This window comes from Mus caroli, unplaced genomic scaffold (assembly GCF_978045245.1).
Source record: "Mus caroli unplaced genomic scaffold, Mus_caroli_1 scaffold_7, whole genome shotgun sequence".
NCBI lineage: Eukaryota > Metazoa > Chordata > Mammalia > Rodentia > Muridae > Mus > Mus caroli.
Genome location: NW_028227262.1, coordinates 47,898,174 through 47,911,489, shown reverse-complemented (window position 1 = coordinate 47,911,489; position 13,316 = coordinate 47,898,174). Strand labels below are relative to the sequence as shown.

The 13,316-nt window shown below is 45.9% G+C and overlaps 1 protein-coding gene across 1 annotated transcript in view; it reads left to right on the top strand.

The window, feature by feature from the left end:
* The window catches only part of Gxylt2 (glucoside xylosyltransferase 2), a 97,030-nt gene that overhangs the window by 24,153 nt on the left and 59,561 nt on the right, over positions 1–13,316 (top strand). Inside the window, exon 2 of the mRNA XM_021165390.2 lies at positions 4,800–4,989. Within this exon, the coding sequence (XP_021021049.1) occupies positions 4,800–4,989 (190 nt within the window). The remainder of the gene's footprint in view (positions 1–4,799; positions 4,990–13,316) is intronic.

Here is a 13,316-nt window from a genome sequence, read left to right as displayed (position 1 = left end):
AGACACACATTCAGATACTCACACTCATGTTCACATAAATAAAAATGAATTTATCTATGAAAGAAAGAAATACAGCTTTTAGTCAGCCTCCAGAAATAACTGCCATCCTGTACTGGGCTGTCCCATTCTTGTTGGCATACTTTATTTTCACTCCACACACATCCGCTAATAAGATGCAACACTTTTTTTCCCTTTACCCTTTATTTAAGGTCAAGATGGTTCATTTAAAAACAACAACAAATGAAAAAAAAAAAAAACAAAACAGTACCACACTGTGATGTGGCCAGCAGACCTGTGATAATGGCCATTCTCTTGGGTATTAACATTGTAGTATTTTTAGATGCTGAAATGTGTCAATGGAACCAAGAACATTAGAGAATAAAAATCTTGGATGAAAATTGACACCATTGGGGGCCCTGTTTTTCATCCAATAGATGACTGTGAGCATCCACTTCTGTATTTGCCAGGCACTGGCATAGCCTCACACGAGACAGCTATATCAGGGTTCTTTTAGCAAAATCTTGCTGGCATATGCAATAGTGTCTGGGTTTGGTGGCTGATTATGGGATGGATTCCCGGGTGGGGTAGTCTCTGGATGGTCCATGCTTTCGTCTTAACTCCAAACTTTGTCTCTGTAACTCCTTCCATGGGTATTTTGTTCCCTATTCTAAGGAGGAATGAAGTATCCACACGTTGGTCTTCCTTCTTCTTGATTTTCTTGTGTTTTGCGAATTGTATCTTGGGTATTCTAAGTTCCTGGGCTAATATTCACTTATCAGTGAGTGCATATCAAGTGACTTCTTAAGTACCCAAGGAGCTGAAGGGGTCTTCAATCCTATAGGTGGAACAACAATACGAAGTAACCAATACCCCCAGAGCTCGTGTCTCTAGCTGTATATGTAGCAGAAGATGGCCTAGTCGGCCATCATTGGGAAGAGAGGCCCCTTGGTCTTGCAAACTTTATCTGCCTCAGTACAGGGGAATGCTGGGGCCAAGAAGTGGGAGTGGGTGGGTAGGGGAGCAGGGCGGGGGGGTGGGTATGGGGAACTTTCGGGATAGCATTTGAAATGTAAATAAAGAAAACATCTAAAAGAAGAAAGAAAGAGAGAAAGAGAGAAAGAGAGAAAGAGAGAAAGAGAGAAAGAGAGAGAGAAAGAAAGAAAGAAAGAAAGAAAGAAAGAAAGAAAGAAAGAAAGAAAGAAAGAAAGAAATTGACACCAGTAAGTCTGGTGCTTTAACCCACGAAATTCATTTACACAAAGATGCTCACGCTCATACACATTTAAAGTCCCAGGAATCAGTGACATCATGCTATGACAACACTTGTTTTTAAGAAAAATCTGAATGTACTTATCCTGTTTCGTTCTTCTCAGACTTCTTCATTTCCTCTTAGACCTTCTGCTGGAGCAGGCGGGCCTGGTTTATTCTTTTTCACTGCTGTATGGTATTCCATGCTCTCAGCATGGCAAATATGTTGGTGACTTTCATGGTCATCAGTTCATTTTTTTTTTAAAAAAAAAAAAAAAACAACAGATCTGTTCTGCATGTTCTAGTATGGGATTGTGCAAACGCACGAGAGTTTCTGCAGGTTATTCAAGTAGGAGTCTATGTGGAAGAACAGGTTGTATGTCCATCTTTATACCTGCTAACGTAACATATGCCAATTTCCACTGTTGTGTATCCAAGCTGCCTGTTCCCTCTCCCCATCCATTGGGGAAGCTCATCAAGTTTACCTTTCCATTTATTTTGTTATCTTTCCTAGTCTAAAATAATGAATTTACTTAAATTTGTATGTCCCAGCTTCCTGAGGTTCATACTCATCACCCAGGCAGAAGTTCAGCGTGTGAAGCTGAGCAGAGTGGACTCCTTGTTCAGGGGTGGGGAAGGTGCTCGTGGTTCAGGTACTGAGGATGGAAGGGAAGCTCTCTTGCATGCTAGCAGGTGCGTTACCAGCGCTCTGCATTCCAGCCCCATCTGTAACACCGGCTTCCAAATACAGAGCACATTTTAACCAGCTGTTCACATTGGGTCTTGTAGCATTTTTTAAAGCATGTGTATGTACACTTGTGTGTGTGTGTGTGTGTGTGAGAGAGAGAGAGAGACAGACAGACAGACAGAGAGAGACAGAGACAGAGAAATAGAAAAATAGAGAGAGGACACATATGTGGAGATAAGAGAACAGTTTGCAGGAGTTTAGGAGTTGGCTTCCTTCTTGTGCCAAGTGGTTCCAGGGACTCAAACTCAGGTCCTAGGGTGTGGCTGCAAGAAACATCTTGGAGACCATAGAGCATTATGGGCCTCTTGGCTGGTGCCTTAACTGTGCTTTAATCATCATCTTAGTGTTGTTCAGATCAACTTTCCTCCTGTCCACATAAGTTAGCTATTTGGGAATTGGTTTAAAAATGGGCGTGGCACCTCCATGAAGAATAGGAGGACCACAGGCGGAGGGGCGGAGTCCAAGTGGCTTCCAGGCTTGTCCTGATTTAGCTTTCTTTCAACCACAGTCTCCAGAGATTCTCTGGACCCACTCCTTGAAGCCACTGATGGATTTCTTGTCGGGAAGGCCTGTTCTCTCTTGTACGGTGTCACACTGCACGGTCACTGATGGGCTCCCGCCCTGTCAGCACCCATTTCAGGACTCTGCAAGACACTTAGGAATCGTCACTCTCCCAATGTGTGCATACATGTGTGCATGGGAACATGTGTGCACAGGAGCGTGTGTGTAGGGAAACGTGTGTATATGCATGCAGGCCAGAAGACAAACTTGGGTGTTGTTGCTCAAGATCCATCCAACTTTCTTTTTTTCCTGAGATGGTTCCTTGCTCACCTGGAACTGGACAAATGGGCTGGGCTGGCTGGCTGTGGAGTCCCCAGGGACCCACCTTTGCCTCCCCAGTGCTGGGACTGCAAGGGGTAACACCATGCCTGGCTTTTCTTACACGGGTTCTAAGGATCACATTGAGGTCCTCAAGATTGCCAGGCAAGCACCACAGCAACTAAGCTCTGTTGCCTTCTCAGGGTTATTTCTCTTCCTCCCTTGTCCTCTGAATCTATTTGCTCACCTCTATTCTAGAATACTCTCTTGAACATAGTAGGTCTTCAATAAAGACTGGTGGATAAAGGAATGGGTGGCGGTTAGTGAAGATCAAAGAGAGAAGAACATTCTAGAGAGAGAAATAGGATGAAGGAATTGAATGAGTCGGCATGTGTCAAGTCCTAGAAATGGCACTGCATGGCCTGAATCATAACCATGAGTGAGACAAGAAGTGTGACAGAGTGTGCTGATTGGTGGCCATCCACCCAGGTGTATGGATGGCAGTCGGGAGATGAACTGAGGATTCCTGGTTGACAGTTTGTGCTTGATCTAAAAGCCAGTCAAGGCTCACATGATTCTAATAGGAAAAATAACAAGTCTGACATCCTGAAACCCCCACCTTCCCACCCACACACCCATAAAGACAGCACATAATTTGGGGTGTAGAGATAAGGCTGGAGATGGACAGACCTCCCAGAGCACTGTCACGGTAATAGGGGAGAGAAGTCAGTGGTCACATCTGAAGAGAAAAAGGGGCTGAAGAGAAGCGAGCAATTTACAAAGATACCATCTTTCCCTGTGACCCCCCAAAGTTAGTGAAATCCAAGAACCGGCTGCATCTAGCCTGCGCTGAGCCACCAGGCCATGCTCTCTGCCAAGGGTGCTCTTAAGTAATCAAACTGGAACCCATTCCAGGGAGCTCCACCCACAAGTTCAACTTCCCTTTTAATAAAAGCAAAATCTGGACCAAGCCTGCAAGTTCGCCAGCGCAGCGGGGCCAGCCTGCAGAGTAAACTGGAAGGTTTTTGGAAGGAAGGTGGCGTTTGACATCCAAGTTCCCATGCTCTCCAAGTCTTTTGTGCGAGTAAATTGCTTTCATTTGTCTCAGGGCACCTTTTTCCAGCCCAACTTCTTCCAGCTTGCTTGCAAATGTTTCTCAGTGGTGCATTTGAGGTTTGGCGTCATCTCGCTAGCTGGGACCAATCTTTTATTCCTAGGAAATAGCTGGATGATGATCCTAGACTCTTGGATCCCATTTCTCTTCCCAGCTGTTCATTCGGTATTAGATACCTTCATGTTCACAGGTTTGCCCACCTCCCCCCTGCCTGCATCTTGTTAAGAGGAGTCTCATACCCACCACCTCACCCTTCCTTGGCCAGACAATTAGGATTAACACCTGTTTCTTTAAGACTATCCTGGGACAAAATGGGAGTGGGGGCATGTGGGTTGTTCCGTTCCATCACCTCCTGGGATTGCACGTGATTGCAGCCAACAGTCACGCATTCCACCGCATCCTAAAAACCTCCAGATGATGAGAGTATCATGTTTCGAGGTTCACATGGGAAAGCCACAGCCCACCCTCCTCCTGTTCAAGTCGCATGGAATCTAATTTCCATGGCCCTGTGCAAGTGGGAGCCCCACAGCCCCTAGTCAGCTGTCGGAGTTTGGAAATGCTATTTCCAAACACAGTCCTGTAGGCAGCCAGCAGGCACTAGACAGCTGAGTTCTGGCAGAAAATGTCCCAGACACCTATAGCCATCCAAACGGTGACTCATCTCATTATGGCCAGGATAAATATGGGAATAAATGGTGTTTTTCTACAAGCAGGAAGAATTGTCAAAATGCTTATCACTTTATAAAATATAACAGATTGTGCCTGGTCATGTTTTGAAATGTTCCATCCAACCATTCAGTGGGGCTTTTTCATTTTTATTTTTTTAAGTTCAGCTTGTTTTTTTTTTCTTCTTCTTCTTCTTCTTTCTAGGAGGCCTGGGGAAACGAGGAGTTTGCGCTCTGTGCCACCCGAACTCTGGATTCACCTGGCCGTGGTGGCCTGTGGCAACCGGCTGGAGGAAACTCTGGTCATGCTCAAGTCAGCTGTGCTTTTCAGCCACAGGAAGATGCGCTTTCACATCTTCACGGAAGATGCTCTGAAGCCCGAGTTTGATAAACAGGTGACACAGGCTAAACCGAGGCACAGTGTTTTATGGGAGGGCCATGAGCCCAAAGTGGACCTGCTGCAGATGCAGTTCCCAGTTCATGGCTGGGGTTGGCTGCATGCTCAGTTGTAGGAGTTGGGTCCTTGGCTCAGAGGGTCCCTTCACTTGCAAGTGTGTGATTCGGAGATGGGCTGGGGAGATGGCTCGGTTTCTGAAGGGCTCGCTGAGCATGAGAGCCTGTGTCTGGGTCTCCATAACCCACCATCGCATGTGTCTGTAATATGGTGCCCCTAAGGTGAAATGGGAAGTAGAGACAGGAGACTTACAGAAGCTCATGGGCCAGCAAGTCTGGCTTGTGCAGCTGCAAACAACAGACCCTGCCTCAAACAAGATGGAAGGTAGAACCAACACCCAAGGTTGCCCAGCAACCTTGTGTTGTATGGCGTGGGTGTGTACCCAGATATACATACATCAACACACAATAAACACACATCCACATACACAATTTTTTTTTAATTGTGGCAATCATGTGCTCCTTTTAAACATATTGGGAGCATGTGAGCAAATAACATGGTGGTTTGTCTGTGCTGGGTTATTAAAACGATCCATCCTCCTGGACAAATAGCTTATGTTTATGTATTGATGAGAGACTAACAAGTAGCAGGTTCAAGGGAATAGATCCCAGAATTATCAAGGATAGAAGATAGAGTCCCTACTGCCCTCCAGTCTCGTGTAAGAGATGGCAGAGTTAATAATTTGGGGAACTTCTGCCATGTTTTCCTCTGTACCCAGAAGTGAGTGTTTGCTTCTCTGTTTCTCTGTGTAGATGCACAAATGTTTACTCATGTGCACACACACATGCACACACACACTCACATGCACACATACATAGGTAGATCAGGGCTATGCTTTCCTGGACTCTCAGCCTGGAAGCCATGCCAGCCTTGTTCCAGGTGGCTTCTCCAACACCCTCACTTCCTTTTTAGCAACTGTGGAGAGTTTGTTATGCCGCTGGGTCTCTATTTGGCTCGACCCTCTCTGAGTTTTGACCCACGCAGAAGAGCTGCAGCAAGGGCAGTTTCCTCAGGAGAGACCCTGCCTGACCGCAGCAGACCAAGCTTTGTTTACCTTGGAAGTTTTCTCCTGTACTAAGGTCTTGGATTCTGGCAGAGGTGGAACCTATTTTGCTTTGTTTCTGCTGACTGAGGCAACAGTCCTGCATCCTGTCACCAGGCTAGCGGAGCTCCCGGGAATGCCAAAAACAATATATTGGGAAGAGAAAGACTAACAACAGAAAACTAGAGGTCAAGCTAGGTTTCCTAAGGGTAAAAGTCACCTTGAGATATCACCAATAGAAGCTAGGAACCCTTAGCCTTAGGGCTTTGGAGTCAATTGGAACAATGCCTTGTGAAATGCCTCAGGGGAGAGGGCAGTGGAAAGATTGGAACACTCCCAATTATCTGCTCTAAAGTGGTGTTGTAAGGGAAAGTACAGTGATAATATTTAGATTCTATTATAGTAATTAATATAATATTAATATAGTAAGTAATATAATATTCAGAATATTATAGTAATTACGGCAGCTGATGATTACTGATTTCCTCTCACAACCTTTTACAGAAAGGAACTCTGTCTATTTTCCTTTTTTATTCTGCTAATATAATACTTAAGGCTAGGTACCATTCTAAAGAAAGGAGGTTCGTGTAACTCATAGCTAGGATCCAGGTATCATCTTAGATGTAAGGATCTTTGGCTGATGAGGTGGGGCAGAAGGTGCCCTACCATAGCAGAACATCATATTGCCAGACAAGGATGAAAAGAGAAGCCAGGGTGTGGCGGGGCTTGATCTTTATAATGGTACTCTTGTGAGAATTAACTCAAGAGCCCATCCAGAACAACCTCCATCCCAGCCACCTAAACAACTCCCTTTAGACATCACCTTTAACCTTTGCTGCACTGAGGACCTGACACATGAACTTGTTGGGTATGAACTCAAACTGTAGCAGACTGAGAAAACCCAGGAGTCAGAGAGCTTTGTTGGTCTGCTCACACTAAATGTCAGGTTAAACTTACTGATTCAGGTGTGAATGGCACTCCCCACAACTCATACACCCTCCTGAGCCATTGAACAAAGAACTCACACTCAAAACGTGGTTCTCTGAAGTGGAAACGTGAGGGTTCTTTGGAGAGTCTGTTGTGTTGGGTGGTGTTTTGCTGTGGCTTACACATGAGGAAGTGTTCTCCTGAAGTGGACACAGGTGAAAGACTAAGGCAGACTCATGAAGGAACGTTTCACTGAAGCAGACACAGGAGAGAGGATGTTCTGCTAAAGCAAGCATGTGAAAGGACACATGATGGAGGGTCCTTTGCTAATGACACATGTGTATTGGTCTGCCTTACTTTGTGTAGTTGAGCTGTATTTGTCAGGACTCCTCGGACTTGAGCTTATTGGATGCACGTGTTAAGTCCAGACAAGTGCTGAGGACACATGGAGGACACATGATCTTTGGAGGGCATAAATAGGACTCAACAAAGTGAGATAGAGAGCTTGGCTTGCTTGTACAGCTAGCTGTGCAATGCTTGTGGGTCTCCTGTCTTCTCGTCTCTTGCTTCCCTGAGAGAGACACAGCCGAAAACTTCTCCTGATGTCCCTCCTGGTCCCTCCTGCTGGCTTGGGCCAAGGCTGAAGCCTGGCAGTCTCTACTAGGTCCTGTCACCATTGTTGCTAACCTGAATCTATTGAACTGGCCTGCTGGCGTATCCATGAAATGTTTGCAAGTGGATTGAGCTGCCGCTGCCTGCTATAATCTGTGAACTGAACTGCTGATTTCCAGACAACACAAATGGGAAGTTGCTCCAAAGAACCTTTCTAATCAGGTGTGAGCTGTTTCAAGTGAGCTGTAGTGATGGCCCCTGCAGATCTCAGGGCCTTGCATGCCGATGCTTCTCTCCCATGGGGACTGTACTGGCTAGTTTTGTGTCAACTTGAGACAGCTGGAGTTATCACAGAGAAAGGAGCTTCAGTTGGGGAAATGCCTCCATGAGATCCAAATGTAAGGCATTTTCTCAATTAGTGATCAAGGGGGAAAGGCCCCTTGTGGGTGGGACCATCTCTGGGCTGGTAGTCTTGGGTTCTATAAGAGAACAGGCTGAGCAAGCCAGAGGAGGTAAGCCAGTAAAGAACATCCCTCCATGGCGTCTGCATCAGCTCCTGCTTTCTGACCTGTTTGAGTTCCAGTCCTGACTTCCTTTGGTGATGAACAGCAGCATGGAAGTGTAAGGCGAATAAACCCTTTCCTCCCCAACTTGCTTCTTGGTCATGATGTTTGTGCAGGAATAGAAACCCTGACTAAGACAAATTGGTACCAGCAGAGTGGGGTATTCCTGTGACAACCTGACCATGTTTTGGGGAGGACTGTGGAAGGACTTTGGAACTTTGGGCTTGAAGATCCATTCGTTATTAAGAGCTCTGTTAGATGTTCTGTAGGAGCTTGGAAGATAATGTTGAGAACAGTGCAGAAGATGGAGGTCTGGTTTGTGAAATTTCAGAGGGAAAATTAAAGACTCTTTTCAGGGCCATTGCTGTTTTGATTGTGAAGATTCTGTGGTTCTGGTTAGCTGGGGCTGAAGAATCAGCTGTGATTAACAAGATACCAGAACTACTAAAGCAAAAACTTGGCATTACTGGGACTATTTATGCTGGTTAGCTGGAGCTAAGAAATTAGCAGTGATTAAGAGACCAGCATCATTGAGGTGACATCTTCTGGGAAGTGTTTTCTGAAAGCACAAAGAGGCTGTGTTCCAGAGATAGCCAAGGTTGTACTCCTGCTACAGCAGGACTTGGTAATGTGTAAGGGTCACCCAGGTGGTACTGGTTTTGAAGGCATGAAGTGGTCTCGCAGAGCAGCTGAGGCTTGGCACTGTGAGAGGCCATGGAAGGCCATTGGTGAAGGTGCAGCCTCAGTTGCAATTGAAGGCCCAGGACTGAAGGGGTCATGCAGTGTTTTAGAGATGCCATTACCATGAGATGACCACCAAGAGCAGCAGCAGCAGTGGAGTACAGGCATCTGGAGCACAGAGGACGACGAGTGTGCTACAAAGGGCATGGCTGGAGAAGTGACCCAAGCCCTTGGAGGAGCCCAGAAGATCGTGAGTTGGATCCCAGACATTGGACGGTTGGAGATTGATTTTTGCTTTGTGACTGTGCCCTGATATTTTCCCTCTTGAAGGAAGAAACTGTTTTAGTGGAGCCCACAGTTAAGAGACTTTTAATTGTAAAAAGACTTTGGATTTTAAAAGAGATGGATATTTTAAAGAGATTGAAATTTTAAGAATATGTAAAGACTGTGGGACTTTGAAAGTTATTTAGATCTTGGGGATGCGTAAGAATGTAAGGGTTGAGGCTTACTAGTGATGTGTTGGTGTGTCAAGTTGACAAGGGGTCAATTGTACTGGCTAGTTTTGTGTCAACTTGACACAGCTGGAATTATCACAGAGAAAGGAGCTTCAGTTGGGGAAATGCCTCCATGAGATCCAGCTGTAAGGCATTTTCTCAATTAGTGATCAAGGGGGGAGACCCCTTGTGGGTGGTGCCATCTCTGGGCTGGTAGTCTTGGGTTCTATAAGAGAACAGGCTGAGCAAGCCAGAGGAGGTAAGCCAGTAAAGAACATCCCTCCATGGCGTCTGCATCAGCTCCTGCTTTCTGACCTGTTTGAGTTCCAGTCCTGACTTCCTTTGGTGATGAACAGCAACATGGAAGTGTAAGCCGAATAAACCCTTTCCTCCCCAACTTGCTTCTTGGTCATGATGTTTGTGCAGGAATAGAAACCCTGACTAAGACAGGGACTAACTGGTCCACTTGGCCTTGGCTCTAGATCAGGACCTTAAGGGCACTATTCATTTACCTGTATGCACCAGCTAGAGCGCTATTGGCCTGTCACAGTTCCCAGGATGCTAGTTTAGGGAAGAGACAGACTGGAGCATCATCAGGACCACACCTTTTGCTCCTTCTGTGTGACAGTGACATGAATGTCTTCACCTGTCCAGAAGCAGCTATGGACCATCTAACTGTGTAGCCTTAGCAATACTCATACAGAAGAATGGAGGAAAACTGGCCATAGATGAACATTAGCCATCACACAGAGTCCTAGTGGCATCTCCTACATGCTGGATGCTGAGTGCTGAGTTGCACTTTTGGCTAGATATTGCATAAGGGAAGGGATATGTGTATGACCATATCTGTGTGGCCAACTGTTCCTTCTTCAAATACATTCCTTCTGTGCTGGCCTGATGTGGTAGACCAGGAGCATCAGGTGGAGTGGAAGGGGGCCATGCCTGAGAATTTTACTGTCTCTCTTGGGTTAGCAGCTCTGTGTGAGGCCCACTGCTGTCTGTATCATCCTTGGAGAGTCTCACATGATAAGGTGTGAAGTCTCTTTGCCTTTGCTCATGTATGAGCTTGGAGGCAGGTCCTCCAGCCTCAGGAGAGGCCCCATTAAACCTTCAGATTCACATAGACAGCTCACCCCCCAGTTTCAGGGCACCCAGAACCAGAACAGCTCAGCTCAGAGACTCCTGACCTTAAGACGTTATTTGAGTGGGCTAGAGATATGGCTCTAAGGATAAGAACGCTTGCTTCTCTTGCAGTGGACCGAGGTTTGGTTCCTAGCACCCACATGATGAACCACAACCATATGTAACTCCACCCTCTTCTGCACTCCATGGGCACCTGGATGCCTGTGGTACATATACATATGTGCAAGCAAAAACATTTATACACATAAAATAAAAGATTTGAGCCAATTCTGTTAGCACAGACCTGTAATCTCAGCCATATAAGAGGATGAGACAGGAGAATCATGAGCCCAAGCCCTACCTGGGCTACAGAGAAAGTTTAAGACTAACTTATGCAGCCTAGTGAGATTCTGCCTCAAGACAAGAAGGAGAAAGAGGCCTGGGGCTATAACAGTGATAGAGCACTTGTCTAGCATACATGATGTCCTGGGTCCATTCCTTTATGCTTCACATAGATACAAACCCCGAGAGAGGGGAGGGGGGAAGAGGGAGGGAGAAATATGATTTGGAGGTTCTGGTAGGATGGCTTAGCAGGCAAGGGTGTTTGCCACCAAGCCCGAGTCAATCTCTGGGACCCACATGATAGAAGGAGAGAACTAGCTACTGCAAGTTGTCCTCTGACTCCACACACAAGCAGTAGCATGCACGTGCACATGCACAGATACATAAATAAGTAAACAAACAGACAAACGTAATACTTTTAAAAAAATTATTTGAGATAAGCGTTTGCAGATTTATGGTCTTAAGCTATTGCTGTCTGGAGCCATCGGTTACAAAGTAGCGATTAATACAGCCTCTGTGCACATATACTTCCATGTAGCTACACATGCAGATGAGGGAGTGTGACAGGTGTAATGGCATGTGACATCTAAGGCTAGGTCATGGGAAGAAGACAGCTTTTGTTTGCCCCTTTGGGGTGGCCTTCACCTAGAAGTTTCTACCATGCCCAGGGAAGTTCAAAGAAGTCTGTGTGGAGAGACATGAGGAGACTCCAGCAGAGAGAGGAGTGACGCCTCAGCCAGCAACATACCTGGGGCACCAGGTTGTGGAGGGAGCTATCTGCACAAGGTCTGTGTCTGGCCTTCAAGGCTCTGGCTGAGGCCCCAAAATGGTGAAACTGCATTCCCTGTTCCCGCTGTGCCTTGTCTGAATTCCCGACCCGTAGATTCTGGGTGTGTACTAGGCGGTTGTTTGATGAGCCACAGAGACTGCTGTGAACTGGGAGCTGACGCCTCTGGGGAGTGATGGCCGACGCTTACGATGCTCTGCTGTATGTAGGTTTCCCTGATGCATTGACTCCTCTGGAATTGTTCCGAGTCTTTGTGAGACCAGTGAAGGGAGCTGTAGTAGGACTTGTGGTTTGGATCTGGACTGTCCCCCAAGTGCTATGGTTAAAGTCCTGGCCCTCCATGGTGCTACTAGATAGTGGACCCACAGGAAAGTAAGGTTTGTGCTCATTGGTGCTTGTCAGTGTCTCTAAAGCCCCAGTTTATTCCTTTTCACTCGTTCAAAATACAGATGTATTTAATTTTATGTATATGGATGGTTTTGCCTACATGTATGCCTGTGTACCACATGCATACAGTGCCCACAGAGGCCAGAAGAAGATAACTGGAGTTACAGATGGTTTTGAGCCACAATGTGCCTCCTGAGAATTGAACCTGGATCTCCTGGAAATACAGCCAGTGCTCTAGGCGCTGGACCATCTCATGGATTTCTTCTGCACACATTTTTGTCATGATCTGCTTCCTTGCCACAGCAACCCAACCAACAAACCAGGGCCTAAAACTATGGGCAAAACTATTTTCTTTTCCTCATTTTGGTTTTTTTGTTTTGGTGTTTGTTTAGTTTGGTTTGGTTGAGACAAAGTCTGACTACAGAGCTCTTGGCTGGCTGGCCTAGAATTTCCAGAGGGCTGTCTGCCTCTGCCTTTCAGGTGCTGGAATTAAAGGTATGTACCCTCCTGCTTGGGACCTTTCCTTTTTTTAAGTCCATCACCTCAGGTATTTCATTGCAGCACAGTAAAGCTGACTGATATGGGTATTAAACACTTGCAGAGTAGGTGGTGTCACCTCTTTCCGTGGATTAATTATTGTACAATTTAGGTTTAAAAACTGAGACACTATGTAGGTTGTAGACCGTTCGTCCGCTTCAGTTTTTGTCATCTGTATTATGGGACAAATTATTCTTTATCTAACTATATATGCAGAGTATCGCTTTGGGGCCAGTCTAATAATGCATTTATTCTATCACCCTGCAAAGATTCTCCGAAATGTGAGCTATCCGCTGTGTATTTTGTTATAGCAGCTGGCTGAGGCTAGGTTGGGAGAAGGTGGGCAAGGTTGTCGCTTTCCTCTCCTGTCCCCCAGCAGTGGGTACTGTGGGCAAATTCAGAACTTCCTGGGATATTTAGAACCACATATTTTTTACCTTAGGATGAGATGTAAAAGAAGAAGAAAAACCAACCACCATCGCCATGCTTCGGGCAACTGCCCCATGGGTTAGGGCTTCTATATTTAGACTGTTTCTCTTCTTTTTAAAAAGGTATTATTAAATGCAGCCTCTCTTTAAGAAAAAAAAGAACAAAGGCCCCAGAAGTTACTTTTTAAAAAGATATCCTGGGGCTGGGGAGATAGGCTCAGCTTGTGAAAGTGCTTGCTGAACAAGCCTGATGACCCGAGTCTGATCTCCAGCATACAAGTAAAAAAGGCCAAAGTAACTCACATTTGTTAGCCCAGAACTCCTCCTGTGAGATGACAGCAAAGAG